Genomic DNA, 18,686 nt, shown 5'->3' with positions numbered 1-18,686 from the left:
GATTGATTGATTGATTGATTCATCTGTCATCGACGGGTAAACTCTCCGCTGTCATACTTGCCATGACACTTTTGGCCCCCTTTTCATGAGTATTCTTAGTAATTCTGATCTCGAATCACAATTGATTGATAGATGCACTGGCGCTGACATCGATTGTGATCCATAGTAGCTTCTGTTTCACCTTAAGACCTGAGACCACGACCCAACCAGATGGATACTACGATGGATCTCCCCATCTCCATCCACGACGTCGATCCGCAAGTCCTAATTCCGGCCCTCAAATCTCACCTCCCCTATTCGCTTCCGTTGCTACGGCGCCTCCAACACTCGCTAGCCCATCCCTCCCCGACCGCCAAGTACCTGGTCACTGCCTCCGTCTTGGATGCCGTCGGGGACCTGAAACCCGCGTCTGACTCGAACTCCGTGTCCGCTTCGTTATTGTCCAGGGGATCCTTGCCAGGAGATGTTGGTGTTACCAATACCAACACTGGCGTTCCGATGCCCTGGCTAGCCGCCTGGGTGGATCTGCATGCCGGTCCTGAGACCCAGGTTGTTGTTTACTCCAGTCTCGAAAGGGAAGCTCCAGCTCCATCTGGAAAGAAAGAAGTCACAGAAGAAGCAAACGCGATCGAAGAATCCGTCTCCACTCTCGATTCCGCTAGCAATAATGTCAGGCTCAATGCCAATGGCAGCGTCATCTCACCCGACCCTCTGGACCGGGTGCGTGCGCAACTATTGGCTCTACTATCCCATATCAAGAATCGCTTGATGCCCGAATATCCCCAGTCTCTTAGTCCTAATCAGAATCTCGACGACAATCTGGCCCCCACGTCAGCTCGTGACGCCAATACGAACCGGATTGGAACTAGTTGCACTGCGAGTAGTGCGACTGACGGCCGTCCTCCCAACCCACCGGGTCAGGGTCAAGGTCAGCCTGTCGGTCCTAGTCCAAGAGCTTTCAAAATCGGCCACCTGCACACGGGACTCTTCTCCGTGTTAACTGCTTCGGGAAAATACCCTCCCCCTTCTTCTCCTCCTCCCCTTGGCCAATGCCAAACCCACACCCATGGTTTTGGTGCTGGTGCCAGCCAGCCACATGGCCCCCAGATGGTCGTCCCAGGTCTCCGGGTCCACCGTTTCGACCACCCCCCCTACAACAAGTACCTATTTCGGGACCAGGAATTTGTCATTGTAGATGGGGACCCCGACGGGGACCATGATAGTGACAGCGACAAGAACGGGGACGTGACCCAGCATGATGGTCCCCGTTCGCGATCGACTTCTGGATCCGCACCCGCTGTCACCCATGAGTCTAATTGTTCCCAGTCCCAGCTGCCCCCCGGATACCGCTTCTCCGACCGTAAGGGGAACTCGGCCCTCTTGCCCCGTCACTACGAGCTCATTTGTCGTCGATCGGCTGTCTTTCGGACTCCTAAGAGCTTGGCTTCTTTCCCGGGTGTTGCGATTTACGTGGATACTCCTTCGTCTGTCTCAGATACTAGGAGAATTAGCGGCGACGATGAAGAAGAAGAAGAAGAAGAAGAAGAAGAAGAAGAAGAAGAAGAAGAAGAAGAAACCCCCATCGCATGGGCCTTCCTCAGCGCAGACGGAACACTAGCCGTTCTACACGTCGAGCCGGAGCACCGTGGCAAGGGACTGGCCGAGTCGGCGAGTCGAGAGGTCATGCGAAGAGGGATGCACGAAGGAGGGATGTTCCGAGCGAAGGGCGAGAAGGGCTGGGTTCATGCGGACGTGGCGCCGGGCAATCGAGCTAGTTGTAGGGTGATGGAGAAGCTTGGGGGTGTGGTTGGTTGGACGGTTACGTGGACGGTTGTAGAGTTTGATTGATGGGTAGATTTGGTGGATATATCGGTTGTGGGGGCTGTATATACTACTGCATGAGAAGTAGAGATGGGTTAGATTCAGATCCAGATAGTCGAGTCGTGTTTAAAGGTTGTAGTTACTGAGGGAGGACCTCACTTATACATACTAGCTAAAGGGGACATATTTACCTATCTATGCATATTGAAGATGATGGAGTAATAGTTGAATTCATTCTACAAGCTAACAAGACGAATGTCGCTATAGACCATTTAGTCAACATGATATCTATCTACAAGCATTCTAAACATGAGGTCCCAAATCCGCATAGCCTCGAATCAAACAGTACAATCTATGATTCTATCGTTCATGATACCATCCTATTTTCCCACCCAGTCAGTAAACTCCAACCAAGCCTACTCCCTCAACAAAAACAACAAAAAAACGCCCGGCGCGCCCATCAACAACCCCAACGCCCAAGTCATCGTATTCCAACCATCATTATCCCGAATAAACCCCCCATAAATCGGGCCTATTAAACTCCCCGCCGCCCACGCCGCATTCATAACCCCATAGCCCAGCGCCAACCCCCCACCCTTCCCAAACACATGCGGATACTCCTTCTCCTTCTGCTCGATGAGATACGTAATCTCGACCATGATCGGGGGTTCGAGGATCCCGCCTATGATACCGATCAGGGCCAGCAGGGCACATAGCAGCGCTTTATCGCCGAGGGTGTTCTCGGTGACGAAGCGTAGACAGACGAGCAGGGGCACGGCGGTCAGGAAGGCGCCCGCGGCCAGGGGGATGCGGGATCGGGGCCAGCGGTCGACGATGAAGCCTGTGAGCGGGTCGCCGATGTGAGGCAGGGAGAGCGGGATGAAGATCAGGCCTTGCCCGGACTGGCCCCAGCCGAAGGTGTCGTGGACGAAGAGCGGGAGGACGCTGTCGAAGCACATGACGCACGTGGCTTGGATGAAGTAGGCGAAGAGGGCGATGGCGAGACGCCGTGATTTGAGCAGCGTGAGGAGGCGGTTGTGTGAGAGGGGGTTGGGAGATGTTGTGGTGCTGGCGTGGCTGCGTCCGTCTTCGGATTTGCTGCGTATGCTGGCCGTGGGCTCGTCGGTGGTGGTGTTGGCGGTGCAGGTGGATGAGGTGTCGGTTGAGAGGTCCTGTCTGTCAGGGGAGGAGGTCTCGGTGTCATGGGTAGGGTGGGCAGCGAGACCGCGTTCGCTACTATCAACTGGGTCGGATGGGAGTTGGGGAGTCTGAGGTTCGCTGTCCCTGTCCTGGTCTCTTGTGCTTTCGGTTTCGGTTTGGGTTTCACTCTCATTCTCACTCTCGCTTCTGAGCCATTTCGCGGCATCTTTCTTCTCGATCAGAACCAGACGGAAAAAGATATCAAGTCCGATGAAGCCAAATGCTAGACCAAAGACGGCGTAGTAGCCGGCGTGTTCATACAAGACACCTCCCAGAAGAGGACCAACCATCACTCCCAGAGTCATTCCCGAGCTTGCGAGTCCCATGGCACCTCCCAATTCGTCCGTTTCCACATTGTCCGCTAGCAAAGCCATCCCTACGGTCCAGACAACGGCAGCCGAGGCGCCCTGGAAGAGGCGGCCGGTGATCCAGAGAGCCAGGTTGGAGCCCACGCAGAGTAGGGCCGTCGAGGCTGCCATGATCACTAGGCCGACGAGGAGTGGCCATCGTCTCGATTGAATGCGATCGGCTATGTAGCCGGAGATTGCTGATTGAATTGTCAGTGTGCTGTGATGGCAGAGGTACTGCAACTGTCAGCGGTCGATGTAGCGATTCAACTCACGGCAAAACGCTAATAACGTTGACCCGTAGAGGGCAAGGAGGATGGATGTCCATCGCTGCTCTAAGCATTGGAAGAAGTTGGTTAGATATTGATATACTGAAAGTACGCAGAAACATACCTTCGCCTACTGATAACCCTACTCGTTGAGTAAGAACTGTTGGAATCACAGGGACAATCTTCCGAAAAGTCAATATATATAGAGTAGTGAATATAGTTTGATCGATCACCAACCAGTCCGTAAAGAAGCATATCCTATTACCAAGCATGAGCGATTATACGTCAAATAAAAGTCAAAAAGAGACATACCGTAAACATAGCAAAGGCCACCATAAACAGAATAAAGACCTTAGAGGATCGCCATTCTAGACAGATTGGCCGTCCAGAAGCCAAGCTTCCTAGCTTCTCCTGATACATATCCCACTGTCTCATCGGGACGGTTGAGAGTGTGCAAAAGGATCTCTTTTTCGAAAGAGACAAGTTTCTGGACCCGGCCCCTTTAAAAAAAGGCGCATGGGAAATGACTGCATCACAAATTGACATTTCTTCGAACGACAAAGTGGATCTCTCTCAATATCCTTCTTTCCATTGCCCGAATGGGTAAAGTCGGACATTTTCTATGGAATTGGATGCAAGGACCACCGGATGACGACGCTTAATGCTATGTCGAACGGAGAACGTGGAGACATGGAGACACAAGTTCAGAGTGCACGGTGACTAGAAGCGTGCCTGGGTTGACATTGTCGATCGAGTCTCGGGTCTTCAGACTGTTCATGCTACATGGGTAAAACCTGCCTCTGCTTCTTTGGCCATTTGGAAATTTTCAAGTAGACAGTGGAGTACTATAATCAATAGCCAGCTCTATATTGCATATGAGGGCCCGATTGCAATAAAGCACGGAGTGGTTTCATTTGAAAGTATGTACCTAATTAGCGCAGTGACGTTCCCCTTGCATTATTGAGCACGTCTTTGGAAGCAACCGGTTAGCTGGAACGGTGCCGTCTGGACATGACTATGAGGCATAGTATCAAACAATTTGGACTTTCATTGTCTGGTTCGCAGACCCAAAATTTGTCCTCGCAGCCTGATTCGGTCAAGCGGACCCCCTTGGAGTCAAAAACACCAAGCTTTTTTATGATCGCCCTTATGCAGCCCCAGGCTGAAGGCAACTCAAAGCAAGGTGATACCAAACCATCCATGGATAGTCTGGATCGGGGCCTTCAATTTTGGGCAGGCTGATGCGTGCTCCGGGCATCCCTTGATCTAGGGAAAGGCAACGGAGGCGATGACGTTGGCGGGTCACCTGGGTTGGATGCGAAATGCCATTGAAAAGAGGGAGTGAACCCACGTTGATGGGCTTATACGTTCTGATAAATCCCTCGCACTTCCCACCCTTTGAGGAGGCGGAACGATCGCACCCGAGGTTGGGGGGACTCGTTGCCTTAGGTGTTTCGCATGCTGGAATGAAAGCTTCTTGGGGAAAAGGGGGAGGCCATGCCATTGCATACAAAGGAGACAGCCCCGGACGTGTCAGATATGGTGCACCAAAGCGATGAAGCTCCCAAACAAGATTGCTAAGTTCCTTAAGGTGGCTTCAAGCAGACTGATCAGGTGCGTCCCAAAGCGGACTAGCGCCCCGATGTCGCATCCCCGCGCCAGAACCGGATGAGTCATCGGCATCGGTGCCTCGTTGATCTTCGTCGCTGTCGGTTTCTGTGTCTTCTCATCCCTTTCTTCCCTTGCCAGTCCCTTCATTGTCCCGTTTGACAGTCTGCACAAAATGAGCGCTCCCAAGGTTGCTGAGAACATGCTCTGGGGTGGTCGATTCACCCGTGAGTCCCTCAATTGCCCGTTCCATTTCCTTCCCCATCCTTGGTCTTCACCGCACTGAGATAACTAACATGACGACTCAGAGGGTCTCGACCCCCTTATGGTCCAATATAACGAGTCTCTCCCCTACGACCGCATCCTGTGGAAGCAGGACATTGCCGGCTCGATTGCCTTTGCCCGGGCCAACACCAAGTCCGGCATCCTCACCCCCCACGAGTTCTCCGAGATCGAGCGCGGCTTCAAGCAGATCGCCGAGGAATGGAGCACCGACTCCTTCGTCGTCAAGGCGAACGACGAGGACATCCACACGGCCAACGAGCGCCGCCTGTCCGAGATCATCGGCAAGGAGATCGGCGGCAAGCTGCACACCGGTCGGTCCCGGAACGAGCAGGTCGCAACGGACATGCGGCTGTGGCTGCGCGACGAGCTCCGCAAGCTGGACACCTTCCTGTGCGACCTGATCAAGGTCTGCATTGCCCGGGCCGAGAATGACATCGAGTACATCATGCCCGGTTACACGCATCTGCAGAAGGCCCAGCCTGTCCGCTGGAGTCACTGGCTCCTGTCGCACGCCACGGCCTTTGCCAGCGAGCTGCAGCGTCTCCGTGAGGTCACCCGCCGCGTCAACCGCAGCCCTCTGGGTACTGGTGCGTTGGCCGGAAACCCCTTCCAGATCGACCGCGAACAGATGGCCAAGGAGCTCGGCTTCGAGGGTCTGCTGTACAACTCGATGAACGCCGTGGCGGACCGTGACTTCGCCATGGAGACCATGCAGTGGGGTAGCTCGTTCATGCTCAAGATCTCTCGCTGGGCCGAGGATCTGATCATCTACAGCAGCTTGGAGTTCGGCTACGTCCGCTTGTCGGATGCCTACTCCACGGGGTCATCGCTGATGCCTCAGAAGAAGAACGCGGGTGAGTTTGATACGCCCCTTGTCTCCTAAAAACAATATCTGACCCCGAAACAGACAGCCTGGAGCTTCTGCGTGGCAAATCCGGCCGAGCATTCGGCCACATGGCCGGCCTCATGATGACCATCAAGGGCCTGCCCACCACCTACAACAAGGATCTGCAGGAGAGCATCGAGCCGCTCCTCGACCACATCAAGACCGTCAGCGACAGCATCCAGATCGCCACCGGCGTGCTCTCCACCATCACCGTCATCCCCGAGAAGATGACCGCCGCCCTGGCGCCCGAGATGCTGGCCACCGAGATCGCCGACTACCTGGTCCGCAAGGGCGTACCGTTCCGCGAGGGTCACCACATCTCCGGCCGCGTCGTCGCCCTCGCCGAGCAGCAGAACGTGCCCATGGACACGCTCTCCCTGGAGCAGCTGCAGACCGTCGATGCGCGGTTCGATGACGCCGTCCGCGCTTGTCTGGACTACGAGCGCGCTGTCGAGCTGAAGGATGCGGTTGGTGGAACGAGCAAGCGTGCCGTTCTGGAACAGACTTCCGTTCTGAGGGGCTTGCTATAGATTTTCCTTTCCTTCTAGGGGACGGTTGGGGTGTTCTTTTCGAAAAGATTTCGGGATTTTGTAATAGATGCGAAAAAGTAGAACGAACGGATCTGAACTTATGAGATATTTCGGTTTAATTTACGAGATAGAGAATGGCATTTATCTTTGATCTACGGGGATTCCAATAGTCAACTTTGTCAAGAGAGAGCTGAAATACTAAGATTACGGGGAAGAAGCATTGAGACTCGAGAATCACAAGCTACTCGCTAGATAGAGGATACCGACATGATTGATACAATCATATCCAAACCGCGCAAAACGCAATAACAGACTAGAACAAGAGCATAGGCCAAGATGAGAAGAAAGAAACGAAAAGAAAAGAAAGTTGAAAGAAAAAACGAAGCGAAAACAACCCATTACAATTCCCATCCTAACGCCCAAATATATATCCCCCGATCAATGTCTGACCTCCCTTCTCTCCTTCTCCTCCCAAGCACTGACATTCTCATTGCCAGCGACATTCGCACTCCCAGTCGACGACCTCCCCAAGCTGGCCTGATAGGCCGGTAACATCGCGTCCTTGGCGGCATCATACCGCATGAAGCTCATGACATGGTCCTCGTCAGACCCGGCAGCACTCCTAGGGCTAGAATCCTTGGCCAGTTGGTCTAAGTTGGACGTCAGCACCACGCCGTCCGCAGTGACGATCGGTATGGCAGGTGGGGGACGGAGATTGGGACTCAAAGTCGACGAGACCTGGGATTGGCGCGGTGATGGACGGTGATGGTGAGGATGCAGGCGCTGGCTGTGAGGTACGTTGATCAGTTCGTGGCCGGAATGGGCTGCGAGCTCGGCGCGTTGGCGGTAGAAGCCCGTGTCGGAGAGTTCAGGGGTGGGTTCTAGTTGGCGTTGGGTATTGGTTGTTCGTGTGCTGGTGCTTCTGGTGTTTGTGCTAGTATTTTTGTTTGGGAATATCGCTAACGCGGCTGTGGTAGAGGCGGCTGGGTCGGTGAGGTGGGTACTTGAAGGGGTGGAGAGGGTTGTGGAGGAAGGAGGGGTCAGTATGATGCCAGGGTTACTGCTTATAGAATGGCTGTTTGTGTGGGAGCCCAGTGAGAACAGGGTTTCTGTTCCTGGTCCTGCTATGGAACTATTGCGAGATGCAGCTGCTCGGGGTCGAGATGGGGAATTGTCAGAATCTTCAAGGGATCAGCCATGAGATCGATGGGTATCTGTGAGGAAAGGTACCTGCGACATACCATGATAACGACTATCTTTGGATGTCAAATGTGTGGGTGATGGGGCATTCTCGTTGCATTCATACATAGGTCCACGCCAGCGAAGAAGAGTAAACCTTCTGCCTCGCTTCTTGCGTGAACGGCGGATTAGGCAAAACAATAGACCCAGAAGGACCAACACTGCCGCTACGCCTATCACGATGCCAGCGATTAGTCCTGTGTTGGGTTTGTCTCCACTGCTGCTGGTATGGCTGCTAGTGGGTAAGACCGTAGACAGCCCTGTGCTTGTCTGGGTTGTCGACGGCGAGTCCTCGGCCGATACGCTATTCGGGGACAACGGGGACGAGGTCGAAATTGAGGTCGAGGTCGAGGTCGAGATCGAGATCGATTCAGTAACCCCAGTCGAATTCTCAGTTGGAGTCGAGGCCGAACGAAAAGTTGTTGTAGTTGAGGCTCCTGTCGCCTTTGTCGACAGTGTCGACGTCCTTGCTGTGATCGAGGTGGTAACAGTAGTCGATACACCCGAGGGAGCCGCTGGGACAGCTGGCGTGGGTTTGGATTTGTCGGTGCTGTCGGTGCCGTTGTTATCGTCATCCGGGCAAATGCCCGAGTTACATGGATCGATCGAACAACATCCCTGGAACGGACCCTTGGAGCAGACATACCAGGCCTTGCCTCCCGAGCAAGACATTATCGGTCTGGTGAGCTGGAGCAAGTGACACTGGAGCAAGACATAGAATCAGGCGTCCACGAGGGACGAGTGGATCGCAGTCCCGTTCCGCAAGAACCAGAGCGAAAGTAAAGTGGACAACGAGGGCTGAGAAGACGTTGCAGCTGCTTGTCACAAAGCGCTCCTAGCGCGGGGTGGAGGGTGGGTCAGCAATTGCGTATTCTCCTGATATAACTGTTACTATAAAGGGTGGCAAGATGATACTTCTTTGTCCGTTGTGGAACGCAGATACTTGGCAAGGAGGTTCGTTGCCAGTACTTGGGTTAACAATGGCAAACGATTCCAGCCCGGGACTTTGCAATTGTTCCATATCCATAGGCTCATTGGAGGAATGCTGCTTCGTAGATGGGGGACATCGCTGGTAGTCGATATCGAAATTTCGTAGCTCGAGTCCGCTACTTCTTCGATCAAGTCAGACAGTCGGCTAGAAACAATTGTCATGGAGGGTCAGCTGTAATGCCATGTGTTCAGAGCAACTGGTCAATCATTGTCTTTGTCAACCAACAAAGAGTTCTTCAGCGGACGGCTCGATCAAGTAGAATGACAAAGCGAGAAACGAACACTTGAAACGCAAGACAGCGGGCTGTGTAGAGAGAGGAGTGTCATCCATCCAACTCGCGTTATGGTTAAGTGCAAAAGAAAAAAGAACTCCAATTGTATGAGGTAATAAAGGGCTATAAAAGACAATATAACGTGAGTACACCAAACTCATCGCCCGGAAAGGAAAAAGGAAAAAGGAACAAAAGGATGGATATACACATATGAACACAGGAAATAAAACACAGCCTAGTTTTCATGACGCTTCTTTTTCCGCCCAGTCAAAACACTTCCACCACTTCGGTTTGACTATTCAAACCGATATCGACCCCTATTTGTCAATGTGCGCCTGGCCAGCATTGTCGTATCTTAGTAGACACGCTTGAAGGGGGGCACGGGCTTGCACTCGTTCTCGTCGAGGGTGTTGGCCTCGACGGCGCGGTAGTCCAGGTCGATCTTGCCGTGGGGCTTCTTCTGCCACGTAAGGGTGTGCTTCATCCAGTTCTCGTCATCACGGTCGGGGAAGTCCTCGCGGGCGTGGGCACCACGAGACTCCTTACGGTTGGCGGCGGCGACAGCGGTTTGGGTACTAAATTGTATTATGTCAGCCAAAAGCTCCTTGGAGTCTTGTGTCATGTGGGAATGGGGAATACGTACGCGCAGGTCAACAAGTTCTTGAGCTCAAGGGTCTCGACGAGGTCGGAGTTCCAGATCATGCTGCGGTCCTTGGTGCCGACCTGGTCGAACCAGGTGTCGATCTCGGTGACCTTCTGAACACCCTCATCCAAACTCTCCTGGGTACGGAAGACACTGACGTCCGTCTGCATGGCCTTCTGCATGGCGTTACGGATGTCGAAGGTCGACTTGGGACCGTCGGCGTTACGGACAAAGTCGAGGTCCTTGATCGACTGGGCACCGGCGTCGGAGCTCAGCTCGCGGTGAGGAGCACCAGGGGTGGCGATGTCGCGGACACGGTGGGAAACGGCACGACCGAAGACGACCAGATCCAGTAGGGAGTTGGCACCCAGACGGTTGGCGCCGTGGACGGAGACACAGGCGGCCTCACCGCAGGCATACAGACCGGGGACCACCTTGTCCTTGCCCTGCTCATCAACGGTCAAGACCTCACCGGTGAACTTGGTGGGGATACCACCCATGTTGTAGTGAACGGTGGGCAGGACGGGGATGGGCTGCTTGGTAACGTCGACACCGGAGAAAATGGAGGCGGTCTCGGAGATACCGGGCAGACGCTCGTGCAGAAGCTCAGGGGGCAAGTGGCTCAGCTGCAGGTAGATGTGGTCCTTCTCGGGGCCAACACCACGGCCCTCACGGATTTCCAGGGTCATGGATCGGGAGACGACGTCACGGGAAGCCAGATCCTTGGCGGTGGGCGCGTAACGCTCCATGAAACGCTCACCCTCGGAGTTGAGCAGGTAACCACCCTCACCACGGGCACCCTCGGTGATCAGACAACCGGCACCGTAGATACCAGTGGGGTGGAACTGAACGAACTCGAGATCCTGGTTGGGAAGACCGGCACGGGCGACCATGGCCATACCGTCACCGGTACAGGTGTGGGCCGAAGTGCAAGAGAAGTAGGCACGTCCGTAACCACCGGTGGCCAGGACGGTGTGGTGGGCCTTGAAACGGTGCAGGGTACCGTCCTCCTGGTTGTAAGCAATGATACCGCGGCACTCGCCGTCCTCCATCAGCAGGTCCAGGGCGAAGTACTCGATGAAGTAGTTGGTGTTGTGGCTCAGAGACTGTCCGTAGAGGGTGTGAAGAAGGGCGTGACCGGTACGATCAGCGACGGCGCAGCAACGATAGGCCTGGCCACCCTTTCCGAATTCCCGGGATTGACCACCGAACGCACGCTGGTAGATAAGACCGTCCTCGGTACGGGAGAAGGGGCATCCGTAGCCTTCGAGCTCACGAACACTAGCGGGGGCTTCACGGGTCATGTAGTGGATGGCATCCTGGTCACCCAGCCAGTCGGAACCCTTCACGGTGTCGTACATGTGCCATCTCCAGTCATCCTTGTGCATGCTATATACCACGAAGACATGGTTAACAAAAAAACTTTCCTCCTTTCCTCTTGAAGTCTCAAATCAAAATGGAAGAAACAGAAAATAACGAGACTGCCACAATTAGGAGCAAGGGCAAACCTACTTTCCAAGAGCAGCGTTGATACCACCCTGAGCGGCAACAGTGTGACTTCTCGTGGGGAAAAGCTTGGAGACACAGGCAGTGTTGAAGCCAGCCTCGGCCAAACCGAAAGCGGCACGCAGACCGGCACCACCAGCCCCGACGACGACGGCATCATACTCGTGGTCCTAACCAGACAATTAGGTTCAATGCTGGAGGACACATCAATCAGAGAGAATTGGCTTACAATGACGGGGTATTTCTCGGAGATATAGCCAGTGTTCTCCTTGGCGCGCAAAGGGTTGTTGGCGAAGATCCGGGCTTGCGGAAGGACGAGTTAGTTGAATTGGCGAAGAGGGGACTCAAGGAAAGGTGTCCAATGCATACCAGCGGGCCGCGAAGAGGAGAACAGACGTCTCTGATCCCTCAAAGCACGGGAAATCTGCGCAAAATGGCGTGTCAGCTCCAGGTGAAACCGAAGATCTCGGGGGCAATTGATGCGATCAGGGTCGTGGGTTAAACCGGACAGGTCGGTTACTGACCTTGGAAGCGGGAGCTAGGCTCCGCAAGCTCATGGAGCTCATGATGACGGATCAAAAGAAAAGGAACACTTCCCTAATGAATCCGAGCAAGAGGGGAGGGGAGAGAGGGGGGATGGAGAGGAGAGAAAGTGCAAAGGCAACGGCAGAGAGGAGAATGCAGACCTCGCGAGCTGCACTTTTGGATCGCCGGTTCTGCTGGCCGAAAGCTGGCTGACATAATCACCCGCGCAGTTGCCGACGGGGAGGACCGGGGCCGAGTCGGCCAATCAGCGGGTGCGCAGTGGTAATCACCTCGGGCGGTGGCCGACTGCTGATTGGCTTATTTCGGGCCAGGGCACGTGGCCGGCCTTCCTTTTAACCCGCGCACTGCGAGGAATTCCGGACTTGCAAAGTACACAGCAGACTCCCTGCGTCATTCATCGTTCATCTTCCATAGGGCTACTGGGCTGGGTCGGGGGACGATGATACACGAAGAGATTCCCATTGTATTTACTGAAAGTCAGACTGTCAGAGACTCTTCATCCGGACGGACGTTCATGACGGCACGGTATCTCTTACCCGGACGAGGTGGTGTGCTGAGGTAATCCTGATGCCGAACTCTGTCATGTGATATCTACGGATAGGCAGAAGGCACTCTATGGAAACTCTCTACAAAAGGCCTTGAACAGCTCACGTGATAAACTCATAGTAGACTGAATTACGAGATAAATTGATCATACACATCCGTCCAGCCATGCTATGTAAATCCAACCTGCAGAGGGGAAAGGGAGGGGGCGTCATCTAATTATACTGCATGTAGGTTGCCGTCGAGTTGAACTTCAGGTTGCCCTTGATCACCTTGTCCACGGCAGCCAGGAAGTCCTTCTCCGTGGCGACCTTCCGGCGCGCCCGAATGGCGAACATACCGGCCTCCGTCGCAACACTGCGGAGTTCCGCACCCGTGGCGTTGGGGCACAGTCGAGAAATCAGCTCCCATCGAATGTCGCGCTCCACCGACATGCTCTTGGCGTGAATCCGGAGAATGTTGGCTCGGCCCTCGACGTCCGGGAGAGAGAACTCGATCTTACGGTCAATACGTCCAGGACGCATGAGGGCAGGATCCAGAGTCGACGGTCGGTTGGTGGCAAACATGACCTTGATGTTACCGCGGGCATCGAATCCGTCCAGTTGGGTAATCAGTTCCAGCATGGTACGTTGCACTTCGTTGTCTCCGCCAGCGCCATCGTCGAAACGAGCACCACCGACCGCGTCGATTTCGTCGAAGAAGATAATGCAGGCCTTCTTGGTACGCGCCATCTCGAATAGCTCTCGAACCATCCGGGCACCCTCACCCACGTATTTCTGAACCAGTTCACTACCAATGACACGGATGAAGGTGGCGTCTGTTCGGTTGGCGACGGCTCGAGCACAGAGTGTCTTACCGGTTCCGGGAGGGCCGTAAAGCAGAGCACCCTTGGGCGGGTCGATACCGAGATTGACGAAGCGCTCTGGCGATAGCAAGGGCATCTCCACGACTTCTCGCAGCTTCTCGATCTGTTCTTTGCACCCACCAACGTCGCCGTACGTCACGTCGGGCTTGTCTTCGACCGTCATCATCGTCACGCTGGGGTCGATCTTGGGCGGGAGGGGAAGCATAATCTGGTACTTATTCCGGTCGACACTGGTAAGAGAATCAGCAAATCGAGTCCAGAGATTTCTGGAGAACCAACATACCCGACTCGCATGCCTTCCTCGATATCCGTAGGACTCACACGTTCCCCTAGATTGACAACGAACTTGGCGATCTGCTTGACGTTGATGACGTATTTACTCTTGTCCGTATCCTTCTCATCTTGAATGATCTTCGTGCAGCGAGCGACCTGTAGCGGTTGCTCCTCTGCCATGCGTTGTCGGTCCGCGGCAACATCCCAAAGGTGTGGAGGTGCAAGACCAGTGTCGGATTCCTAAGACGGTCAGCTCCATCCGGAGATGGATGGGGAAAGTAGCCAGTATACCTTAACGCCAATCTTCTCGTTTACGCTGTTCTGCTTGTCTTTGATCTGCTTCTCCAACTTCTTCAAGGCATTCGCGTAGGGAGCGGCGCCGTACGTCTTCAATACTGCGATATCACTGGGAGCTCGGTCAGCCATCACTTCCATCGACCATCCGAACAGAACATCCACGGGGAAACATACTCATCTGTGAGAGGAGTGATCTTCTTCTCCGGCTCTTCTTCATCGGCGAAGTTCTTCTTGTACTTCTCCCAGTTCTCTCCCGTGGCGCTAGGCATGGTGAGAGGAGGGTTGTGAGGTCACGGCGGCGAGGGTAGGGATGGAAAGGAAATGCACAGAGAAGTTATAAATCAAAGTGATAGATGAGATCCAACGGTCGTGAATAGCACCAGAGTCGTAGAGAATGGATGAGATGGAGCTTGGGATGAGAGGCAAGGGAAGTGGTAGCTCTTCGGGTTGCTTGCTGAGGTGGTTGCGTCGGTCGGTTCGAGCTGTTGACGCTAGTGGCCGCCAAGGCTAACCGTAACTTCGCAGAAATTCCAAAGCCGCCTTCACGGTCTGGCCTGCGTCTTGACTCTCCAACCCTCTCTTATTCCTCCCCCCCAATTTCTCCCCGGTCTTTGTACCATATTCAACTTCAAAATGGCGACCGCAGCACCCCAGGCCGCCCCTGGGAACAACTCCTTCAAGGTGCGTCTCATTGTGTGGGAGGAATCCTATCTGTGGGCCGTTTTCTGATAACCGGACAGGACAAGGAGAAGCCCATGGCCGTGCGAACGTCCAACATTCTCGCTGCGAGAGGTAAGTGCAGGGCTTTGGTTTGCAGTTGTGTCATGGAGAAGATTGGTTTTGCTAACTTGGATGATAGCCGTTTCCGATGCTATTAGAACTGTATGCTCATCTAACAATCTTGTCACAGATGAGGGGCTAACATATTCAACAGTCTCTGGGACCCAGGGGAATGGACAAGATGGTAGGAACAACTCCCAGTTTACCCCCGAACCTACTGCTAACGAGTAAATAGATCCAAACTCCCAAGGGCAACACCATCATCGTACGAAGCCGACTTCCTCAAACTTATATACACCCCGCCGCTAACCACCCCCGCAGACCAACGATGGAAACACTATGCTGAAGGATATGAGCGTCATGCACCCCGCTGCTAGGATGCTGGTCGATCTGAGTGCCGCCCAGGATGTCGAGGCTGGAGATGGAACTACATCGGTTGTTGTCATCGCCGGAAGCCTGCTGGGCGCCGCGGAGCGTCTGTTGTCTAAGGGCATTCACCCCACCGTCATCTCGGAGTCCTTCCAACGAGCCGCGGGCGCTGCCGTCGAGATCCTTCACAACATGTCCCGACCGATCAACCTCGCTGACCGTTCGACTCTCCTCCAAGCCGCCTCTACCTCGCTTTCCTCGAAGATTGTGGCCCAGCACTCTGGTCTTCTCGGCCCCATGGCCGTCGACTCGGTATTGAAGGTTGTCGACCCTAAGACCGCGGAGAACGTGGACCTTAGAAACATTCGGATTATCAAGAAGGTTGGCGGTACGATTGAGGATAGTGAGATGGTGGACGGTCTGGTGTTGAACCAGCCCGTCATCAAGAGCAGCGGTGGTCCCACAAGAACCGAGAAGGCCCGGATAGGATTGATTCAGTTCCAACTGAGCCCTCCCAAGCCTGACGTATGTCCCTCGATTCCCACTCTCTCGGTTGTACGTACAATACTGACGCGCGAGTGGCTACATAGATGGAGAACCAGATCGTGGTGAACGACTACCGTCAAATGGACAAGATTCTCAAGGAAGAGCGCCAATATCTGCTTAACATGGTCAAAAAGATCCAGAAGACGAAGTGCAATGTCCTCCTTATTCAGAAATCGATCCTCCGTGATGCCGTTAACGAACTGTCGCTTCACTTCCTTTCTCGTCTGAAAATCCTTGCGGTCAAGGACATCGAGCGCGACGAGATTGAGTTCCTGTGCAAGAGTCTTGGCTGCAAGCCCATTGCCAACATCGACTCCTTTACCGAAGATAAGCTGGGTACTGCCGACCTGGTTGAGGAGGTCCAGTCCTCCGGCGCTCGCTACGTGAAGATCACCGGCATCAAGGCCCCCGCCGCCTCTGCCAACCAGACCGTGTCGATTGTCGCCCGCGGTGCCAACAACCTCATTCTCGACGAGGCTGAGCGTTCCTTGCACGACGCTCTGTGTGTCATCCGCTGCTTGGTCAAGAAGCGTGCTCTCATCGCGGGTGGTGGTGCTCCGGAGGTTCAGGTGGCCCACGCTCTCGCCATGCAAGCTCGTGAGCTTACCGGCACGGAAGCCATCTGCTGGAAGGCCTTTGCCGACGCGATGGAAGTTATCCCCACCACCCTCGCCGAGAACGCCGGTCTCAACTCGATCAAGGTCGTCACGGACCTGCGTCACCGTCATGCCCAGGGCCAGCACAACGCTGGTGTCAGCATCCGCAGCGGCGGTGTGAAGGACGATATCACCGAGGAGAACATCCTGCAGCCTCTCTTGGTGAGCACCAGCGCCATTGAGCTGGCAGCCGAGACGGTTAAGATGATTATGAGAATTGATGACATTGCTTTGTCGCGGTAAGCTCCGACGGGATGAGTGGCACAGAGAGAAAAACGTATAGAAAAAAGCCCGGGGGTGTATTATGACGAGTAATTCCATCAAAATCAAACGACGTTTAAAGGTCGATCTACTTTTGGATTTATTAATTGCAAATAGTTTGTCCACTTTGGTCCGTCAGTGAAGGACGGTCAACCGTGAAGATAATATTCGGAATCTAGTCTTTTTCACCGCACAGAAGAATTGTACAGATCTCCGTCCCGTCGAATGTAGTTCCGGACCAGCCATAAGATTCACTGACCGAGCAGCATTCAATATCAAAAATCATTCCCTACCAATATTATGTCTGCATTGCTTGCTTCACGGCCTGCTTGGTTATTCATACATCATCCGATCGACTGTGAATCAAGGCAAGGGGATTGCTTGGAAGCCATTAACCACGTATAATGACCTACGATCCATATAAAGGCTCTCCCACCCCCTTCCTTTCCGCTCTTCTTGATTTCTCTTCCATCATACTTACATACTTCTAGAACCAGGGTGACACATGGCGTCATCGGAGCTTTTATCGACGAGTGGGAACCCGAGAGAACTTCGCCATCTCAAGAGACGCTTTCGTTATTTAAGCTGTCGTTAAAAGAAAAGATACGAATCAAGTACAGGCCCGGTTGTATGCACCTATAAAGCAGAAGAGTTCCGTGACCAGCTATAAAGGCGAACAGGTCGATAACCGAGAAGGGAACATACCTCTAGCCATACACAAAAAAAACCAAAAACCCACACCTTGAGAAACAAGACCAGTGTGGTTCTTTCGCTATCAGCGGAGAAATTAACCTGGTATCGATCCAGAACGAGCGATTTATATCCCTGGCTGATTCGCTGCGTTCTTCATCAGCCGGATTTACAGAGAATCCCAGTTTTCAATTGAGCAATTAGGTTGACGAGATATCATCAAAGCCCGAATCAAACCAAAACGTTCGTGCGTGGGCAGATTTCGCGCAAGATGTCAACCTGCGCACCACTAGAACTACCAGTTATTTCATCTCGCGATAACTCTCTGGAAGGGCCGTTCATCATGTACAAATAATGCAGTTGACGGTTTCCACTGATGTCAACAACAAAAGCATGGCTAGCAAAAAGCTAAGACACAAGATGGGTGTGCCAAAGCCCATACTGGTACACAGTGATGCCTTCAATCCAATCCTTGGGACAGGTTGCTCAGATATCGAGACTAGAGACAGTGGCCTTCGACCAGGAATCTGATATTTCCATGTGAACACCGCTACCTTTGCGATAAGGGGGTAGCTCAAATCAAACCTTTGCGTCATAAACATCCACATGGAGAAGCAGAGAAGAGACCCCGCCGAAGATGCAAACGTGCATCCCCCAAAATGTCAGATACTAGGAGTGTGGGATACACAGGTTGGCTGCCCCCGCCATCACCATGCGTTGCATTTTGGGCTGCTTGGGGCTTGTCGCAGCCTGCGTGAAAGACTCCGACCTCCTTGGTTCGGACAGAGCACGTTGTCAGCACCAGAAAGAGAGCCTTCCCAGGCCGAAAGACTTCAACCAAAACGGCAGCATTTGAAAGACGTGTATGCCTCGCAATTAGTCCAATTTTTACGAGGCAGATGATAGTTGATGGCTTTCATCTACGATCTTTAAGTGGAGAAAATCTCAGAGTTCAATCGGTAAAACAGATCGTTGACAATCATCGACAGCGCCTTTAGTCACCCAGGCAGGGATCTTCAATCTTCGATTTACGTTGATCGTGCTAAAGTTGGATTATCGCGATGTATTCCTTCAATCTGGCAAGAAAAGTCGAGCTCGACATTAGCTCTGTGAAAACACCAAAAGGCTTGTCATTCTTATCGCAGCAGAGACGTTTGTAAGCTGAAGTTTGCCAATTTCAAGTAGGGTTTACGCTTCCTTTCTCTTTTCCTTAGGTGAAAACGAGCGCATTACTCGTTTCTGGTTCCGATCTAACCTGATTGCT

General features: G+C 53.5%; 8 protein-coding genes across 8 annotated transcripts; 4 read left to right on the top strand and 4 right to left on the bottom strand.

Moving 5' to 3' along the window:
- Positions 1 to 210: 210 nt before the first annotated feature.
- LDX57_004425 (uncharacterized protein) lies at positions 211 to 1,848 on the top strand (the record flags this gene model as incomplete). The annotated part of the gene is made up of 1 exon (XM_046086086.1): positions 211 to 1,848. One exon carries the CDS (start codon positions 211 to 213, stop codon positions 1,846 to 1,848), a length of 1,638 nt encoding a protein of 545 aa, XP_045942049.1.
- Positions 1,849 to 2,237: 389 nt separating this feature from the next.
- Positions 2,238 to 3,500, bottom strand: LDX57_004424 (MFS transporter; the record flags this gene model as incomplete). The annotated part of the gene is made up of 1 exon (XM_046086085.1): positions 2,238 to 3,500. One exon carries the CDS (start codon positions 3,498 to 3,500, stop codon positions 2,238 to 2,240), a length of 1,263 nt encoding a protein of 420 aa, XP_045942048.1.
- A 1,920-nt stretch (positions 3,501 to 5,420) lies between these two features.
- Positions 5,421 to 6,946, top strand: ARG4 (argininosuccinate lyase ARG4; the record flags this gene model as incomplete). The annotated part of the gene is made up of 3 exons (XM_046086084.1): positions 5,421 to 5,472; positions 5,554 to 6,384; positions 6,438 to 6,946. 3 exons carry the CDS (start codon positions 5,421 to 5,423, stop codon positions 6,944 to 6,946), a joined length of 1,392 nt encoding a protein of 463 aa, XP_045942047.1.
- Positions 6,947 to 7,384: 438 nt separating this feature from the next.
- LDX57_004422 (uncharacterized protein) lies at positions 7,385 to 8,254 on the bottom strand (the record flags this gene model as incomplete). Its single annotated transcript, XM_046086083.1, has 2 exons — positions 7,385 to 8,127; positions 8,188 to 8,254. The coding sequence occupies 2 exons, from the start codon at positions 8,252 to 8,254 to the stop codon at positions 7,385 to 7,387; spliced, it is 810 nt and encodes a 269-aa protein (XP_045942046.1).
- Positions 8,255 to 8,366: 112 nt separating this feature from the next.
- Positions 8,367 to 8,885, top strand: LDX57_004421 (uncharacterized protein; the record flags this gene model as incomplete). The annotated part of the gene is made up of 1 exon (XM_046086082.1): positions 8,367 to 8,885. One exon carries the CDS (start codon positions 8,367 to 8,369, stop codon positions 8,883 to 8,885), a length of 519 nt encoding a protein of 172 aa, XP_045942045.1.
- A 917-nt stretch (positions 8,886 to 9,802) lies between these two features.
- Positions 9,803 to 12,162, bottom strand: SDH1_1 (succinate dehydrogenase [ubiquinone] flavoprotein subunit; the record flags this gene model as incomplete). Its single annotated transcript, XM_046086081.1, has 6 exons — positions 9,803 to 10,022; positions 10,091 to 11,479; positions 11,603 to 11,766; positions 11,826 to 11,899; positions 11,966 to 12,020; positions 12,121 to 12,162. 6 exons carry the CDS (start codon positions 12,160 to 12,162, stop codon positions 9,803 to 9,805), a joined length of 1,944 nt encoding a protein of 647 aa, XP_045942044.1.
- A 738-nt stretch (positions 12,163 to 12,900) lies between these two features.
- rpt1 (proteasome regulatory particle base subunit RPT1) lies at positions 12,901 to 14,389 on the bottom strand (the record flags this gene model as incomplete). Its single annotated transcript, XM_046086080.1, has 4 exons — positions 12,901 to 13,780; positions 13,834 to 14,063; positions 14,115 to 14,229; positions 14,295 to 14,389. The coding sequence occupies 4 exons, from the start codon at positions 14,387 to 14,389 to the stop codon at positions 12,901 to 12,903; spliced, it is 1,320 nt and encodes a 439-aa protein (XP_045942043.1).
- Positions 14,390 to 14,753: 364 nt separating this feature from the next.
- On the top strand, positions 14,754 to 16,714 carry CCT4 (chaperonin-containing T-complex subunit CCT4; the record flags this gene model as incomplete). The annotated part of the gene is made up of 7 exons (XM_046086079.1): positions 14,754 to 14,801; positions 14,861 to 14,912; positions 14,980 to 15,002; positions 15,055 to 15,084; positions 15,136 to 15,165; positions 15,222 to 15,794; positions 15,860 to 16,714. The coding sequence occupies 7 exons, from the start codon at positions 14,754 to 14,756 to the stop codon at positions 16,712 to 16,714; spliced, it is 1,611 nt and encodes a 536-aa protein (XP_045942042.1).
- Positions 16,715 to 18,686: the final 1,972 nt, after the last annotated feature.

Source organism: Aspergillus melleus, assembly GCF_016097325.1.
Source record: "Aspergillus melleus strain CBS 546.65 chromosome Unknown contig2, whole genome shotgun sequence".
Classification (NCBI taxonomy): domain Eukaryota; kingdom Fungi; phylum Ascomycota; class Eurotiomycetes; order Eurotiales; family Aspergillaceae; genus Aspergillus; species Aspergillus melleus.
Note: the sequence above shows the minus strand (reverse complement) of the source record. Positions and strands in the feature narration are given on the sequence as shown.